At 41.0% G+C, this 20,092-nt stretch overlaps 1 protein-coding gene across 10 annotated transcripts in view; it reads left to right on the top strand.

Annotated features, from left to right (window-relative positions):
* celf4 (CUGBP, Elav-like family member 4) overlaps window positions 1-20,092 on the top strand; it is a 79,692-nt gene that overhangs the window by 43,086 nt on the left and 16,514 nt on the right. For all 10 annotated transcript variants that reach the window (XM_034870712.1, XM_034870711.1, XM_034870704.1 and 7 more), the window contains exon 3: window positions 17,367-17,415. In XM_034870712.1, coding sequence (XP_034726603.1) covers window positions 17,367-17,415 — 49 coding nt within the window. The remainder of the gene's footprint in view (window positions 1-17,366; window positions 17,416-20,092) is intronic.

The following is a 20,092-nucleotide window of genomic DNA, read 5'->3' as shown; positions in this document are numbered from 1 at the left end:
TCTACATTTCAACTATACTGTATCTAATGGGCTTAGCCTACACCAGTATTGTATCACAGAGCTCTGTACTACTTTCTCTCCAAGTTTCCTTTTATGAGGCCAAAGTGGGCGTCCCCCAGCAAAAAAGCAAGTGATCCAGTGTCATCAGCCATTGTGATTTTAATTACAGGAATTTGGCCGCAGCCGCCATCATCAGGTCCTCTTATTTGTAATCTGAGTGAGTTGGCTGGGGTTGACAAGCTGACGTCCAACACTCAATGACTCTTTAACCCCTCTGAGTAGATAGATTTTGTTTTGTCTCACAGTCTTAGGCAAACACGATACTGCTGAAATTGTGTTTCAAAGTGCATGAAAACAGAAAGAACAAAACACTATCATGGTGAAAAAAGTAAAAAATTAAAAACAGTCCCTGGAGCCAAAAAAAATCCTAAAATGTTGTGACTTAAATACAATAACTTTAAATTCAAAGGGTTTCCCATTCACAAAAGTGATAGAAATATGTTTTCTTCAATTAAACGTTTACATTGAGGAGACAGAATATAGCCTATATAGACTGTATTGCAAAGTGTAGTCCCGGTCAACCAACAGATTACTCAGTAACTATTTCAATTAGTGGGTACTAAAGACATGGGTCTGTTTTCACTGTGCACTCTAACAGTCAACCATCTAGTCTCATCCAGCATTTTACATGGCGGGTGGGCAGTCAGTGCCACAGGGGGGCCGCTGCACTCTGTGCCTGGGCGTGCCAGTGGTAGACTTTCACCACGTGGACCACCTCTACTTTATTAGATTAGACTCTGGCCCTCCTCGGGTTTGTAATTGCATTTGCCTGATGCTGTGTATTTAAGAACAGAACGGCCTCGGCCCCTGTGGCCCTCCCTGCCTGATTTCCCAGCTGCCTCCACAGGGAGAAGACCAGCACCAGCCCCAGGATAAGAAGTCGTCATGACAACCAGGAGGCAACTGGTGAGGGGAAAATGGATTGACCTACTCTAGTCTTCCTTTCTCTCTTAGTGACTTTGCACTATTCTTTCCTAGTGGATATTTTCTTTGTCATTTACTGTTTCCTAACATCTGTGAGGCAATTCACTTTGTTTCATTTCTTTCCACCCCTTGTTCTTCTTCTGAGAGGGACAAAAAAAGAAGCAGCAATGTTTCTTTGTGCTGGGTTTCCCTGGGAGCGGGAAATGAAGGGCTGTCGAATGGGGACTCATATTTCATCCTGTCCATAATTTATGGAGAGACTAGGGTTAGGAAGGGACATTGCGCTAACAGGGGGAATGCTTGTCATAAGCATCTCCCATGAGTCATAATAAGCAACTGGAAGGGGTACAAATCGATGGTGACACATGTTTCTGTTAGCTACACAGTGCACTTGATTACATTTTCTCATCTTACGTATTTGCAGATAAACTCCCATTAAGTATCATTATGTGTCAGTGATACTTTGTGGAAATGTTTAGCGGTTTGTTTGAGGCTACTCAGCTATGCTTGTTAGGGTTTCCAACTAGCATGCTAACTGCTATAGCCAATGTGACTTAGCATATCTTGAAAAACTACTGCTATGTATGGTTTGTACTTGACCTCTTCCAGCCAGCTCTGCTTTAGTGAGAAAGCAAGCATTTCTGTAGTATATGGTGTGGGACAGCGACATTCTTATGAACTGGGAGTTGCAGCAGCCGGTGGTAGTATAGTCTATCATAAACTACAACATGTCTGCTAATCACAAATTACAGCAAGCCTCTCCTATAGCCCTGATCTAGCTCTCTCCACAGGGAAGCCAGGGCCAAGGAGAAGAATACTAGCTCCTGCCAAGTCCCCACCACTCCCCACTACAAGGTGCTTATAAATCGGTATCCTCGCAGATAGGTCAAGGTTTTGATTTGGTCGTGACCTTAGTTCATAAATCTCAGTGATGTAGGGGCCTTGGTTAAAAGGCTGCCGGATCAACACTCAGATGGGGCACCCCTCCCTCACTTTCTGTCTCTTTCTCTCCTTCTCTTACTCTCTCTCCTCTTCCATCTCTCCCAACTTCAAGTCCCTTTTTCAGTGGCTGCTGCAGCCTCGAGTCTCCACACCCTCTATAACGAGAGAGAAAGAAAGAGAGAAAGAGAGAGAGAGATGGCGAGGGGGTGAAACAGGCAATCAATAAATCAATATGTTTTGCGCCACTAAGCTAGGGTAAGCTCACTCTGTCAAAGCTGCGTGTGCATGTACGCACACACACATATACACTCACTTACAATCCCAGCAAATTTCTTTCAACACACAAACAAATGAAGGCCCAGGACAGAATGTCCCTTGCCAAAAGACATTTTGTTGTTTTAGGGACTTTCTTTTTTTCTCATTCTATTTCCTGTTTTGGATCATTAAGCCATTGATTTTTGTTTCAACGGGTAAGTGGCGGTGGAAAGCCCCCTGGGAGCTGGCTGAAAACCTCAACAGAGTGGCCCTTGCAGGAGTTTCTCTAGTTGTGACAGGAAGCTCCCAAGGGCCAGTGGGCCCTCTTAACTCTGCAGGGGAGAAACTATCGCCTGAAATCAGTCACTCTGCCTCAACATTCCCAGGCACTCCTCCATTAGAGTATTCACTGGGATACCTATAGATTTCTCCTTGCTAAATTTCTTTGCAACCATTTTAAGTAGAAAGGATGTGCACATTTAGTAATGGATTTGGATTCTGGTCCTTGCAAACATGTTTGAAGGTGTACAAATGGTGAGTTCTCTTTATGGATTTTAAATGATGTAAAAAGTTGGCTGAAGCATCTGCTTTCCTATCACTATGTTGAATATTTTTAGGTCCGTGGGGGCGGGGAGGGTAGAGGAAAGAGCTGGAGAGATACGATGAGATACAGTAGCAACCCTGGCAGACCAAGATTCAGTTGGCCAACAGCCAGCAATATATTACAGTCAGATATATAGTAACACAGATGGATGCACTCAGCCTAAAGAGGCTGACATATTGGCCAGCGCTGTCATAAGAATGACATAATACCTATCCTGACAGGTAATGTAAATAAAGGCTGCTCCACCGCATAGTTGCATAAGCACTTTAACTTTAGCTCATACAACGTAAAACATACTCCTGACATATGGGATATCCCAAGGGAAGTGTTCAGAGTGGTTGGATGTTAAAGATGGAAGTCTGACAATTGAAAGGGGTCCTCTAACATGCTGTAGATGTAACTCTTGATTTCAGCACTCAACCAAAGCATCCAATGGGTTCTGCTGTGTCTACTTGATATGAAGATATTCTTCTTCATTTTATTAAAATAAATCATTCTGCCCCTCTATCTCAGAAAATACAGACATACTGTACGTTTCCAGCACTACAACATTCTTTCCTGAAAACACAAAACTATTCAAATGTGTGGAAAGTTATAACTATGCAGGTACTTTTCACGTCTAATATAACAATTAATCCTGATCATATCACTAGTGTGGTAGCTACTTAGATCCTTTTTTTAGAAAAAAAATGTGTGACCAATTTTTGGGGTATTTAAGATATAAACATTGACAAACAATTACAAACAGCACACTGAGACATGTTGAGACCAGTTAAGGTGGTTCGGGCATCTGGTGAGGATGCCTCCTGGGCGCTTCCCTAGGGAGGTGTTCCAGGCATATCCAGCTGGTAGGAGGCCTCGGGGAAGACCCAGGAATAGGTGAAGGGGTTATATCTCCAACCTGGCCTGGGAACGCCTTGGGATCCCCCAGTCAGAGCTGGTTAATGTGGCTTGGGAAAGGGAAGTTTGGGGTCCCCTGCTTGAGCTGTTTCCCCCGCGACCCGATAGCGGATAAGCGGACAAAGATGGATGGATGGACACTGAGACAAGAACGCATCCCAGGGCCAAGCAAAAAATATATACTGTACATACCAACATTTTTACAAATAATGATTAAACAGAGAAAAGACGGGAAAGAGGGAGACAAATCAACACACACGGAAACAGACAGACACACACACAGACAGGCACAAGACAAGGGACCAAACACCTGCGCAAGTTAGAGGTCCGCTGTGAGGTAGCACAAGGCTACAGTCAGGACCTTACAGAGCCAGAGTTTTGCCTGGGGCACCATTCATCCGTGCCGAGGACAGTTCCAAATAGACCACATCCAGGTAGGAAGGGGTCCACGTGTAGATAGACAGGTTGTGTTTTGTTTTCCAGCTGGTTGCAATTATCCTTTTTGCAGCTTTAAGTCCAGCAAACACAAAATGTTTAGTCATTCAGAATCAAAACCATACCAGTAACAAGCACAGTAACATTAAACAAGGCAGAGATTTTGGATGCAATACTGTTCCAGAACTGACCAACATGTGTAGATATGTGCCTTAATTGGGCAGATAAGTTGATTATTTTCATGCGATGCATTTTCACAGGGGTGAGATATGTCCTATGAATGAAATTGTAGTGAATCTGCTGATGGTCTGGATTACGAGATACTTCTGGAATGTTAGACCATACATCATGCCAGTTGAGATCGAGGCCTGTGCAATAACATGCCCAGATCCTCTCAATAGGAAGGGCAAAGTGGCCAGATACCCACCACGAACTGATAAAGCCTAGACACTATACCACAGTTTTTGGGCTGCATAGTAAATAACTTCCGACTTGGATGAACGGGCAAAGGCCTCTGCCAAGGGACACTGTGTGCCTTGAGTGCCGATCTTTACTGCAGGTAAAGGAAAAAGGAGAAACGTGGTAGATCGAATGTGTTCTGCAATTCAGAGAATGGTAAAATGCCAACCTATAGAATGGTAACAAGCCAACCTAAAAAATGAAAACATTTCACTTAATTTGACATTCCTATGGGTATGCTGCTGTGTGCCTGAATTTAAGCCATATTGGATATTTACCATGTTGCATCATAATGACAAAACAGATCTCTAAGTTGATTGGATCACCTACTCCAGTGTATCTTGGGTGCTTTTACATGTGCATGTGTATGTGGTTAAGCTCAGTCTGGAAAAAATCCAAGTTCATTTAAATAATTTAGTGCCAGATGTAAAGGTATGTTTAACAAGATGAGATAGATATTAAAAACTGCTGTGTTCCAACAAAGTACATCAAAGCATAGGACTTAAATTAATACCAAGGGAGCATGGCATGTGAAGCAGAAGCTCCCCGGCTCAATAACAAAAAAACTCTGCCATGCAGTGAGAGGATAGTTAAATTACCTCAGCGATGAGGAACTGTGTGGTATGCGGACATTTGAAAGTGAGACTATATCAGTTTGTCATTAATTCCTGAGCAATGAAATATCCTGTGCTCATTTCAGTACACTTAGAGGTTTTTCTGCTACAGCCTTACTTGGTCTCGCATGATCAGTAGCCAATGGCGGTTGATGTTAGCCAACTTAGGGTGGGCTGGTAATGGTATTTTTCCTCACGTAGTCTTGCTTTAAAGCGCATATATCTACTGACAATGCCTTTAAAGTCCATCTCTTTGACCCATTGGTTTGACTGCATAATAAGTAAAACCATAAATATCCGACTATGGTAAAAAGGAATGTAACATTTTCTTCTGGCAATGTTGTCCTTCTATTTTCTTCCTCCACTTCTCGCCTCCTATTCCTGTCTCAGTTCCCTTCTGTTCAAAAGGAAAGGCAGCTGGAGATACTTTACTTGTTCAATTTAAAGGAACTTTTCCGCCATTAATAATGAAATCGTATTCGCCTCTCCTCCCCTCTTTCTCACTTCCCCCAGGAACGAACCTGGTGCTGCTACTTAAAACTCTCTCTCACACTTAATTTCTCAACTCTCTTAATCTTATCCTTAGCTAAACCCTCAGTTTTGCAGGTGGAAATAAACAAGAGGGGGCAGACAAATTAAACAGATGTAAATGAAGAAAGGAAGACTTTGAAATACAGAGAGAGAGAGAGAGAGAGAGAGAGGGAGGGAGAAAGCGGGAGAGAGATAGAGTTAGAAATTGCGGAGAGTTAAAGGACAAAATATAGCAAACAAACGTTTCATATTGTAACCAATTGAACTCTCAGTGCTTACACATTCACTTTCATGGTCACCAATTCAGTCTTTCTTCGATTTCAATTTAGCTAAATCTTGTATGTGGAAATGCAGAGGGAGGTAACTTCTGGCATTATTTCAGGAAAGTGAATAGCTGAAGCCATCAGTGTGAAAGTAGGAATGAATGAGAGTAATAAAAGATGAAATGTAGATTGACATTTTAGCTGTTGTCTGTTTTCTTGTTGACATTGTGTGTGTGTGCATTCTTTCTGTGTGTGAGTGTAGCTTGGTTGGTACAGTACATGCAAATATCAGAGCTTGCATGTGCGTATGTGTATACTGCATGTATATTCAATCTCACGCATGTGCATATTTTTTGACTCTGAAGTGTGTGGGAACGAGAGAACATTCACGTCGCCCACCTGGGCTTTAGCTTGGAGCCAATAGAGCTGTCTTCTGAAAAACTCCCTGTTGTTTCTTTGGCGGGTTTGACTGTATCACTTCCTTCTTACTCCTCCTCCTTGACTATTACTCCTCTCTTCTCCCCCGATATGCTCTGTTCCTCTGTTCCTGACACTCATCTCTTTCTCTCTTCCTGCCTGTTCTATATTTAATCAGCCAGCGAGTGTGGAATTAGTGAATATTTGATGGAAATATGCATGCGTGTGTGTTTGTGTGTGTGCGTGATGCGTGCGCGTGTGTGTTTGCGTGCGTGCGTGTTCGTGCGTGAGCGTGCGTGCATCTCATTTGCACATGGGTGTGTGATGGTATAGTGTATGTACATGTGCATGTCACAGGTAGGTGTGAAGATGTGTGTGTGTGTGTGTGTGGGTGTGTGTGTGTGTGTGTGTGTGTGTGTGTGTGTATTGTTTTGTGTAATGCGTAAAATCTATTTGCATTAAAGGGTTTTAGTTAGAATTACCATGTTAAAACTGACATTATCACTGCATGAAAAACTGCAGTCCTTTCATTAACTAATTAATTAATTAAGAACACTGCATTGAGGTGTGAGTGCAAAGGGCTCCAGCAATGAATGCAGGGTTGTCTGGAATAAAAAGTTAGCCTGGCTCAACTTTAAAAACAAAGCAACATCATTTTTGTTGTGCCACCCTGCTTCCAGTATTTCCTCTCTTTGTTTTAAGCTGAAATATTTGATTGCAAAGGATTGTGGAAAAGGTGCACTGTGTCTTCTTCAGTGTGTATAGTGTACTTTACTGCATTTTGTCATATGGATGAATTTTTTGCATTTGAGCTAGGCTAGGCTGTCAGTGGGAAGGTGTTGCAATCTGCATTTTAGCTTCTTAAAAGCTCACTAATTAACGCGTTATATCTCCAATGTTTAATCCTTACAAAAAACAAAGCACAAAATGTCTCTGAAGTCTCTGCTGGTTGCCTGTCAACCTCACAGTGACTTCTTAATGCCAACGTAGAACCACAACTTTTCATTTAAATCTCTTTTCTGCCCCCCTCTTGTTCTCCATGATCACCTGATTTTACACAGCCAAACTTATGGCCAAGATCCAATGCTGTATTATTTAGATGGTTCTAAATTTCTGTTATGGATAAATCAGAATGGATGGCTACGCTTACAACTTGCAAAGTTAGCTAAGGCTAGCTCTAATGTTAGAGATATGGGTGCATCGGAAAGGATTTACGGACATTTCAAAACCATTGCACAAATCACAACAAAATAGCAAACAACACTTAAACAGTCCTTTATTTATGATGCTATCTTGCTCTATATTCTTAGTAAAGACAAAAACACTTATTTGGCCCGTACACCTCAATTTTTCCAATAATGGTAGCTGTCATTCAAGGTAGGCTTAGGAGGTTTGGGGGTGAGATCGTGTTGAAATTGACCAGTGCCTCCCTTGGTTTCATTCACATGAGCAGAAATCCACTTTGAGAGCAGAGTGACCTGTAAGAGTGTGTATTTCCGTCCAATTTTTGCAAAGCAGACACTCTCTTGTATATGGTGGCTGCTCTGTGCACTTAATGAAAAGTGCCATCCTTTGCCTCACCCCATGTTTTGCTCGCCACTGCCTGTACTTCTCTGGGTTGTTGAATTGGTGCACAAAGACTAATATCTACACGTGTAAAAAATATAATTTACTGGTGAGCATGTTTTATCGCACTCTGGAGCTAAACCTGAAGCCCCTACAAGCTCACTCACTTGCATATTTTTGAATCAGCATAAAATAGTGATTTGATCGCAGCTCACAAATTGTTAACCAGATAAACAGTGTTCCCTATGCTGATATTGTAACATGCCAATGAAATCACTATTTTATAATTGCTGTTTGACAAAACAGCACCAAAATACCAACTGTTGATGATTTTTTGCATTCAATCCTTTCACACCAAGAATGACACGAATGTAGATGTTGGTTTGCAACATCACACAATCATTGATTTACCGTGTGTATATACCAAAGAAAAAAACGTATGTAACAATATCGCTTATCCTGTATGGTCATGTTTTATAGTATACCTTTTTGCAATGACTGCACTTGGAAACAAATAGTTCTCCATACTTTACCTTGACAACATCAATATTAATGTCTGTTGTTGTGTAACAGTATGAAAAGCTGAATTGTAAAATTGGACACTATGAAATCTAATTTGCACATGGGTGTGTGAGGGTATAGTGTATGTACAAGTGTACGTCACAGGCAGGTGTGAAGCTGTATGTGCGTGTAAGCCTGTCTGCAGGCATGTGTGCGTGCGTGCATGCATGTGCAAGAAAGCGTGTGAGAGTGCATATGCGTATTTGAACATTAGATTACTTGCATTTCCTTGCAATTCATGGTATGTTTGCCCCTGCTGCTATTTGTGTCTATATTAACATTTGCATATGCTGTAAGGAATCTTTCATATGCACAGGCCTTTCAAGTCAGCTCTCTTCTCATACTCACACATACACACACACACACACACACACACACACACACACATAGTCACACACACAGTCCAGCGATATGCAGCTCATGAATACTCCCAATTATGGGAAAACCCACTCATCGTCTCCGTACCTCAGTGATGGCTGGAGAAGAGGACAAAAGTTGTGCGGGGATGAAAGTTATAGCAGTCTGACCAGTTTGGAATGTGACAGCTTTTGAACTTGTTTTTCTCTTTCTTTTTTTCTATTCATTAGATAAGTGAAAAGCAAAAACCCAGTGATGGCACGCCAGTACGAGCCATGATTTATGTTCACCTCTGGAAAGAGAAAAATAGAATTTATGGCTTTCTCGTCTGGCCTAATCTTCACTATGTGCTGCAAAGCTCAGGCAATGCAGTAGGCTTAGACGGGAAGGGAGAGAGAGGCTGAAAATTGTCCTCTACACTTTCTCTAGTTAGCTTTTTTCTTTTTTCTTTCTCTTTCTCTCACTTACTAGCAAACTCTATCACATTTTGTCCTTGTCATTTTTTTTTCTTCCTGCAAGCTACACTGGAGCACCCGTACATACATATACTTGGAGCACACAGTGAAGCTTTGTACACTTTTAATCACACGTATGCAGGTGCACCATGCACACAGATGCTCGCTCACACATAAACTGAGAGAGCTGTTTGGCCCCTCAGCGACACCTTCACTACTCTCAAACCAATTTTCTCACACTATTTCATTCTCCATGTCTTCTCCTCTTTCTTTCTCCTTCTGCCTTGCTCCACACCTCTGCCCTCAACCGCCTCCACATATAGATCGTTTCTTTTTATAGTCAAAGCTATAGTCCCCATGGTAACACCAGAGTTGTTGATTGCTACGGTGCTGTATGTCTAATTATGTAACTATCGCAATGGGTTGTGTTGTTTGTGTGTGTGTGTGTGTGTGTGTGTGTATGTGTGTCTTTTATTTGTGTGTGTGTGTGTGTGTGTGTGTGGGTATTTGTTTTTCACCCGGGAACTGTCCTCTATTAGCAATGCCTCCTTTTGTGATGGACCAAGCTGTGGTGCGATAATCAATCTGTGTTCAAGGCTCACAAAGGATTGGTGTGAGATGGAATGTCTTATAATGTTCACAGTGGAATTATTTATATCAATGTGAGATGTGTGATATGTATGTATATGTGTGTGTGTGTGTGTCTCATTTGCACATGGGTGTGTGAGGGTATAGTGTATGTATGAGTGCATGTTACAGGCAGGTGTGAAGCTATTGCCAGGGTAAAATCATTTAGTGATGCAGATGACGTGCTTTTTATATCCAGATACAGTGTGACAACAGAATACTCAACTGTCGATTCCTATTAAAGTGCTTGCAGGAAGCATAAATCCTCTCATTCCACATTGATTCTTATCCAGGTAGAGCACTGAAAAGATGGAGGGGAAATTGAAGAGAAACAGATTTAAACATTAACTCACTGTGGAAAAAACACTCCGCTCATTTACTCTATTCGTCAACAAATCCGATAAGGAAAAGAGGAGGAAAAAGAATGAGGGAAAATAATAAGATGTTGAACAAGAATAGAAAGGAAAAAAGAGGACTACATTTACATTTCAACCTCTCATTCAAAACTGTTCAAAAACCGTCCCACTACTGCCAGCGTTCAGGCTGCTTGTCAGTGAAAGAAGGAGAAAACAGGAGAAGATAAAGAAGAGGTGGGCTGGTGTGAAATGGATCAAACAATGGATGTGAGAAAAGCATTGCTGTTCGCAACCAACTATAGGCAAAAGAGAAAAGGAGTGGAGGAGGAGTGGGGGTGTGTGATAACTTGCAGCTTTTAAAATGTCTCTGTTTTGTAACTAGCTTTCTGACAACCGTTCTTCAGAAAGTTGGAGAAAGTATTTTCAGAGCTAGTAAGCATGCCAACAAAAATGTACTCAGGGAGATAAATAAATTGAGATTATTTTGTCACCCATGTTGCTCCCAAGGTCAAGAATGGTCTTCTTCGCTTTTGGATAAATCCGATTCGGATGTGTATGTCCTGTGTGTATGCCTGTTTATCCTTGTCTGTTTTCATGTTTTGTGTAAAAGTAATTTTAGTGAAGGACTACGCAGTGATCAGAGGGTTGGACAGGAAGGTTTGCTTCCTTTTGTAATCTCTGTGTGTCTCCTTTTCATCTGCCTTTGTGGAGACGTAGTGATCTCGGTAGACGCTGCTGGGACAGCAGCACCACAAAGCGAGCAGCAGCATATAGAAACAGGCCAAGAAAGATGGTGACTGCATTTTCATTTCCACAGTTGCTCTAAGAGAGATTTCAGGGTTATCCAATTGCTTTTAGGATGATACTTGAGTGTGAGGTCATTTCATATTTTTAACATTTTTAACATTTGAAAATCTGCCATTTAAAAAGATCTGTTGCTATTGTAATGTGTTTTAAACCTCAGCCATCAAACCCATTTCTGCAGTAAATGAGATGTAATGTTTTTGCTTGCATGTTATTGTTCAAAGCAAGTTTTGGTGCAGCCCTTCATCATCTTGCAACATTTTCTACAGGAAAAATTGATAAATGAGGCCTAATGTTTCCACTTGCCATAATGCACACTGCAGCCACATTGTTGTTCTGCTAGCCACAACAGTGCTGCGGTGCAACAACATGCAAAGAAAGCACAGGCTCTGCCAATTCATAATTCATCTGGATGCTTTTTTTTCTTATATTTTTATCGCTGCCTTCCACTCAGCTCTGACTGCAGCATGCTGCTCAATCCCAGCCCAAACAACTGGGCCAGGCCAACCCGATGTCAGAAAATACTCTTCTCATCCTTGATCTGACATGATACAGATTGTCCGTCTCTGTTTGTCTGTAAAGATGAGAAAGGATAAAGCGGAAAAGAATGCAACAAAAGGAAAGATATTGGGATGTTTTGCTTTATAGTCGTCTTTACCCTCACACTCACACACATTGATCTCTTCACAATATGTTTCACTTGAACATCAAAAGAGAGGATTGGTGTTCTGCCATGTCAGGATTAAGAACCAAAGGGAAAGGAAAGAAAGCAAAAATACTCACTGAGATATGTAGACATTACTGGAGGTTAAACTTGATTGGAATCCAAGTGGAATTTAGCTATTCATCAGCTTTCAACCCTGCTATAGACAGAATGAAATTATTTTTCAGACAGGGCCTGAAACGTCACACTTCATTCTGCGTATTTTTTGTCCTTGTTATACTTTAAGTGATTCAGTTGGAAATATAAAATATGGAATTACAAATATATACATTGTATATTGTGTATACATATCCATATATATATATATATATATATGATGTACACATTATTGTATCAATAAACATAATCCTAGAATCCGAGTACTTTAACTTTTGGCACTTTAATTTCATTTTGATGCTAATACTTTGAACTTTGAATTAAAACTTGCATGAGTATTTTTACACTGTGGTATTGCTACTTTTACTTCAGTAAAAGATCAGTGAAGTACTTCTTCCTCCACTACAGCAATATATTTTTAACTGCACCTCATGTCCTATTCAGCACCACTGAATAGGACATGAGCTTACATGTCTTTAGCATTGGGTGCATTTAGTAAATTCCCAGCCATAATATAAACAGCAACTGCTTTTCTATCTCTGTCTGCTGAGTGACTGGTTGGCTGGGGGAAAAAAACATTTACCTGGTTTAGCCTGTGCATTTGTAAAGAGGATCACTGAGTGTGAGGTGAGGCAACGCCATTTGACTGACTGACCTGAATGCTACTCCTGATGAACACATCTTGTGCCAATGGAAAACAACTTTTCTCCTCACACAAGCTGATTCTAGTTCCATTAGTCACATTACGGCACTTCTCTCAGCAGTCTGCGGTGGTAATGGCGGTGGAAGGGTGTGATCTGGCCTTTTGCTACAGATGTTGTAAAATACTTCTGTGCCTCGAGAGGTTGCAAAACTCAATACAATGAAATTTTTACATGTACTGCAGAGCTTTGATGGAAATGTGGGGCCATTCCTTGGGAGTGTAGTGCTTCTGTGAATTAATGTAAAATCAATACTTTTAAAATAGGTTGTCCTCTTTGTGACCACTGGTGAAATATATTACATGCCTGCTAAATGTTTCTAGTTTTTCAGCTTATCTTACCACTGAGGGGGCCAGTTTCCCAAAAGCATCTCATGATTATAAGCATATTTGTTCAGCTAATGTTTTCATTGGCATGTATCCATCCCAAGATGAGTGTTGTGCATGCTGAGATCCTTTGGAAAGCAGGTCCAGGTCGAGTTCCAGTGGTTCATTTGACAGTATGAATACCGACATTTGGTTACACTTAGACCTTGTGGTACTGTTCCTGCAGAGAATCTCAACATCCCTTTCAGATACTTGCTTTCATATACTGTACAATGAGGAATCAGTATATTTGTGAACAGAAACCCCACAACAAACCAAACACCTTAATTCAAATGGCATAGAGACAGAAAAGACGTGAAAGAAAAAGGGCCTAGCTGCAAAATGTAAAATAGAGCAAGTTTTCACAATAGAAGAGGAATATTATAAAGGCAGCCTTCTTTGCTTGCCTGGGAGAGTTTCATGGAGTGCTTTCTCACTGTGATAATGAAATGACCTGGCCTGCACTGCTCCACTCTCGCACTCTCTCTCTCTCTCTCTCTCTCTCTCTCTCTCTCTCTCTCTCTCTCTCTCTCTCTCTCTCTCTCTCTCTCTCTCCCTCTCAAAAAAAAAAACACATCTGCCATACAAGGGTGAAAATGAGAAAATCCTACCTCCTCTCCCAAGTTTCGTAAAACATACTTTCAATATTATTTTTAACAGACAATGATGAGTGTGTGAGTGACTGGGAGCTCTTGTGTGCCTGTGAGTGTTTTATTGTGGCTGCATGTATTAGTTGGCATGTAGTTTTGGAAGCTGGAACTTGTCTTGAGCAACTTGTAATAAACTGTATTTGAAGCACCTCTGACATAACAAGGTACAAGACAGAAATTCAGTGGATAAAAATCTCATAGAGTTGTCATTGTAGCAGTGTTTTTGTAATTTAATTTCTGTGGTTTGCACGCAGTGAAATCAATACAGTCAGCAGAAAACTCAGATCAAGGACTTCAATTTTGTCCCATTTCAAGGTAAAATCTAATATAGCAAACTATAGTCCCACAATGTTTTCAGCTAATCTTGTGGGCCTCACTAGACATTCAGGTCGTACTAGACTGATTCAGAAGAATGACTCACCAGTTTGGTACAGCACAGGCTGCATGCAGACCATGTATTCCCTTAGCTTCTAGTTAGCAGGGAATCTATGGCAGCACTGAGGCAGAGCGCTGTCATTGAGTTACATAATCAACAGAGGAGTGTAGCAAGAATATGTGTGTGGGTGTGTGTGTGCCCGTGCAGTTCTTTTTGAGCTGTCGATCATGCGTTACACCAAGGCCACTCTAACACGAGGTTGCTGAGGTGGACTTTCAGCAACAATGGAGCTTACTAAGCCTGCATGTGTGTGTGAGCATGTGTGTAGTGTTTTTAAAGTATGAATAGACTGCTTCATGCACAAGGATGAGGGAAAAAGGCACGCTACATGCAAGGTATTAAGTTTGTATGCTGAGAGATGAGCCAATTTACCGAACATGTTGACTCACAAGGATACATTTACATATTCATTGTGTATGCGTGTGCATGCGTGTGTGTGTGTGTTTCTATGCATGCTTGGATGCGTAGGCCTATTTGTGATTTTGCATGCTTGTGCATGAGCCACACTTTTGTGTATAAGCGTGCATTTCTAGTCATTTAAGCCTGTTTGTGTGTGTACTGTACATGTGTTTATATATGTATGTATGTGTGCTGCTTGGTGCCTTTGTGTGTAAATGTAGATGGCGATATTTTTCTCATACTGGCATTAGGCTAAAGAGAGCTAAAGATGTATTTTCTGTGTATTTTTTTGCTTGTGCTGCTCAATGATGCCATCTGGCTTTGGCTAACACACCACATACATCCTAGGGGAGCTATCCATGCTAGTCAGCGTCTGGTTTTAACAACTGTTTTGGGATCAGTTGTCCAGTGGGCTGGTGCTAAGTCACCCTATTATGAGCAGGATTATACAACTGACCTTGAATCAGTTTATGGGCTATGGGATAATGGATACTATTTATAGAGAGCCCATGAAACCCCACTCAACTTTCAGTGACAAAAGAAAATAATGGTTTAACCCCTTAACATTTTTTTGAAATGTATCTGAAAACTGTAGGAGCTTAATAATCTGTAAAGTTAGTTCATAGGATTCTAGGTGTTTCAAGAATTACAGTGGAATAAAAAAAAATACTTTAAGTTTTGAACTAAAATAAATATTATATGCATTAAGGGACAGTACTAAAATAATACAACAGAGAACAAGGGATGGTCTTTAATGTTATATATCATTATCTCAGATTTATATATTATTTCAGCCTTTCTTGTTAGATTTGTTATATAAAATATATTTACATCAATAAGATGATATCATGTGTGCCATGGATACAGAGGTATGTTTTGTCATGTGCAGAGTACAGCATCAACAACATTATCAAATATCTTTCTTGTCTGTGCTGTAGTTTAATTTCTTAGTCAATGGGCGAGTCCAAAGAAAGCATTAATAACTCTGGACTTGCTTTTTTTAAAGTGAAACATAAACCCAAATAATTGTGGGATCCTTACAATCTCAGTGCAGGGTGAAATAAAGACCAGCAAAAGTACACATAACCTCAGAGGGTCAGTGCCGTCATATACTGTGCCGGTTAAGACCAGAGCTTGCATAAACCAGTGGAGGTGGCACGCAATTAGGTCAGATTGAGGCCAGACCATTTGTATGGGTCACGGTAAAACGCTCATATGTATGCAGGCTTATAGGCCCCTTGGGAGCACTGTGCTGACCTTGTCCTATACTCTGATCTATGTCCTCATCTCCCCCCATGTCCTCTTTTCCTCATTCCTTCCCCCTCTTCCTTTTTATTACCACATTTCTCTCTTCTCAAATACCCCTATTTCTTTTTTTTTTTTTTACTGTTTTCCATTAGTCTCTTTTTTTTTCTCACCGTTTGGTTTTACCCCTCTTAAAATCTCCCTCTTTCTTACCAGCACTGTTTTTATTCACATTCTTCTTTTGCTCATACTTGTTTTACTCATTTTAACTCACTTTTTTCATTCCCCAGTTCTTTTATCCCCTCTTGTCCTTCTTTTTCCATATCAACAGCCAGTCTAATAAATAATGCATCACAGCACATTAAAAACATTAGTAGGGTTCTCTCGGTTGTCAAAGAGAGGGGCGAGACGAGGAGAGGAAGGAATGGGTAACTCCATTTTAAATAAATGTTATGAAGGATGATGTGGTTTGATTTTAGCAGCAGAAAAGCGCCAGGAAAGGGTGAAGGTCCGAGCATTAATTGCATTTACGTCGTGACATTATGTCCTCATGCTCAAAGGTTTTGCCTTTGATGAATCATCTGAAAGACCAGAGATTCATTAAGATGATGACTGTATCAGCAAACTCTGTAGAAAAGATTTAATGACATTTAGCAAAACACTGATGCTGCATCACACAGAACCTTGACCTTTATCTCCTCCCTTTTCATCCTCAGCTTTCTCCTCTTCTCCTCTCCTTTCCTCTCCTCTTTTCTCCTCTCTCCTCTCCTCTACCCCTCCGCCCTCCCGCCTTCCCTTCCATTCCTCCTGGCAGCGTGGCGATTGGCATTATTAAAAATTGATTGGCGGCGAGCGTTTAGTAGGGTGGTGAGGCGGAGAGGGAAGGTTTGACAGGCAGGAGTGAAATGAAAGGCGGGTCTCGGCGGACACTATAGAAAGGTCTCACTGGGGGACAGACTGTGTGTGTGCGTGCGTGCGTGCGTGCGTACGTACGTGCGTGCGTGCGTGCATGTGTGTGTGTGTGTGTGTGTGTGTGGTTTGTGTGTTCACTTGTATGTGCAAACTTGTGTGTAAAGCTGAGAGAGGAATGTGCAAGAACATTTTGTAGTGGGGCTTAACTCATACAAAGTTCATTATGTATATTCTGTGTGTGTGAGTTTATTTTGCTGTTTGTGTGTGTCTGTTTGTGAAGACCACATTATATCCAAGTCCAAACAGACCACTTCACGATGGCACACAGGCATCCAGAGAGGATACACTGTGACAGTAGCTCTGCTGACCCAGAGTTACCTCTCCACCATCCTCCCTCCATCCCTTTTTCTATCGTTCCCTTCATCCCTCTGCTTATCCCCTTTCCAACCCTTCTCTCTTCTTTCATCTCACATCAAATAATATTTCCAACCCATATTCCCAACTAGCTATTCCCCCAATGGCTATAAGTGCTACAGCTTTGGAGATTTTCAATACACTTTATCTGCAATTTGGCTGAGTGATTCTAAAAAAAAATTTGGGGGGGGGGGTGGGGAGCCATGCGCTGTTACATGAGTACACAATGCTCACTGGTTGTCTCTTGTTTTCTTCTTTTTCTCTCTTTGTCCTCTCATTCTCTCTCTGTCACAGATGAATAGACCAATCCAGGTGAAGCCAGCAGATAGCGAGAGTCGAGGAGGTACTGTATGCCCTCACTTCCTTCTTTTCCTCTCCCCTTCTTCTTTCTTGCTACCTACCTTTCTTTGTTCTAGCCCTACAAACATGCTGCCTGTGCGTATCAGCCTCACCATTATCTGTTACATTAGACGATGCCCTGTACCTCAACGCAGGCTGACAGCGTGGCCTGGCCGGACCCTTCACTATTCAGAACGCATTATGTAAACAATGTTCCTCCTTGCTGTCGCTGCCCTTAGCTCCTTCCTTGGAGTTTCATAGTATGCACTGATGCATACATACACAGAAACATGCATGTCATGTCATGCTTGAGGGGAAAACAGGTCATTTGTTTTTGTCAAACACCTTTAATAACACTGTCTGCAACAAAGTGAGTCCTATTAGACTCATGTCACAAGTTTGCATCAGCCAAATGAACTTCAGTTTCAATTGACAGATCTGTGTGAATGAATGCGGATGTCTAGTCTGGTCATTTGTGCCTGGCGTAGGCTACTGTATTGACAGCTAAGACAGCTAAAAGCACATTTTCTATGTCTAGACATGTAGTGACCTGCTCCTGACATCAATCAATGGACTGTACAAGAGAAGATTGATGCAGTTTGACCGTTTTTGACTAGAGTCATTCAAACTTTGCAGTTGTTAATATAATTGGCACCAGAGTGATTCTTCAGTCACAAGAAAGAGGAAAAGTGGAGGGGTAAAAACAGGAATAGACCATGCAAGGAGTTGAAGGTTGATAAGCAGAGAGAAGTATATGGACTGAGAAAGAGGTGTTAGCCTGTAAAGGGGAAAAAAACCTTTAAGGAAAGGAAGAGAGATTGTGCGACATCCTCTTCTATTTAGTTTGGTGGTGCTTTGAGTATGATTGATGGAGCAGGAGGGAACAGAGGAAAGCACCAAGCTCAAGGAAGCAAAGTGCATAGCAATGCAGGCCGTCCATACCTTTGTCTGTTATTTGGGTCTATTTTTCTCTGTAGTATATATGTCCTCAGCCCACTCCTATTCTGCACGTTGTCTATCCCTTGGATGTTTGTTGCTCAGGTATGAATGTTAAGCTACATCGTATTGCCAGGGTGTTACATTTTAATTGCAGTGGTGTTGGAAGATCTTAGATCCTATACTTGTACCAGCACACTGTGAAAATATGCATTATTATATTGTTAATAATGACACATCACTATAAGTAGAATTTTGCTGTTGTAGCTGGTGAAATTGGGGCTACTTAAAAAAATGTGTATACAAAGTTAGGTAGTTAAATCCAAAGGTTCCCAGTCTAAGGGTCATGCCCCCTTGTGGCACAACATAAATTAAGTGAATAATGATTTATAGGGGTAGCAGAAAAAAATCTGCTACACTGATTATTTAAATTTTGGATTCTGTGAAATAATGGATGATTTGGGCCTAGAACAGTTATTAAAAAATTATAATAGCATCTGAGAAGTTCAGAAAGAAAAATCACTATATTGTGGAACTCATAGACATTTAAAACATGAGGCGCAGCATGAAATGGGAATACTCAAGTAAAAGGTGGGGGGCCAAACATTTCAAGATGTGTGTGTCTTTTCTGTGTACAGTGCAAGGCCAGAGCACAGATTAGTCTTGTTGACTCTGCAAGGACACCCTGTCAGGCCAAGGCAGTGGAGAACGGGCCCTAAACATGCATGCACACACACACACACACACACACACACACACACACACACACACACACACACACACTCACACACAACTACACTAGACATGTTAATTTGCAGAACACATTCAGAGGCAATTGCACTGAGCTCATTAATTTCCCAACATATACATCCATTTCCACAAAGCTCAGATTCTGTGCAATGTAAAAACAGACGGCCTGGCACACCATCACATCTGCTACTGTTTTGTGCTAACACACTTTCACCGTCTGCCTCACAATTTTCTTTAAACACTCATTCGGTGACTCAATCATGCTGTCAAGGTAAATAATGAACTGATGCTGGACCTCAGTCTGGCTATATTTTATTAAAACCCATAATTGTACAATTTAATCTGATTATGTCATCTTGCAATTCTTTTTGACCGCATAAAAGTTTGTTTGTTGAAAAACAAAATTGAAAGAAGAGAGATTTGGGTATGGGAGGTTATGTGTTGCTTTTTGTCTACAGAGACTATTCGCCAAATGTTCTGAAATGTCAACATTAACTTTAAGAAAGAAGAGGACAGCAGCTATTATGTGCAAGAGACTGGATGCTATGTGTTTGTAATGAGAAATAATGTAGATCAAGAAATGTGTTAAATTGGTGCTGTTTGACTTGATAACATAAACAAGTCATTTCCTGTTTTTGTCTGACGTATTCCAGGACAGAAAGTGGGCATTTTATTTAAAAATTGTTTAGCAGTGGCCATGTGTGCATAACTTCCTGAATAACAACAGGTTACCTTCCCATGCAACCCACGTTCATGTAATTGTCTGCTGGATTCAACACAACCTTTGACCTATGCATATTACTTGTTATTTCTGTTAGATTATATTTATTTTTTATCTAATTGGTTTCACAGTTAAACTTGCAGCATTACTGTTTTGCAGCCGGCACTAACATCCTTTATGCAATGCAAATTTAACATAATAACAACCAAATGTGTTGTTACATGTAAACAGAACCCCCCAGACAAACTGGCTGTGGAACTTTACTTAGACTTCC

This window comes from Etheostoma cragini, chromosome 4, assembly GCF_013103735.1.
Source record: "Etheostoma cragini isolate CJK2018 chromosome 4, CSU_Ecrag_1.0, whole genome shotgun sequence".
Classification (NCBI taxonomy): Eukaryota; Metazoa; Chordata; class Actinopteri; order Perciformes; family Percidae; genus Etheostoma; species Etheostoma cragini.
The sequence above is the reverse complement of the archived record's forward strand: the minus strand, read 5'-3'. Positions and strand labels throughout refer to the sequence as shown.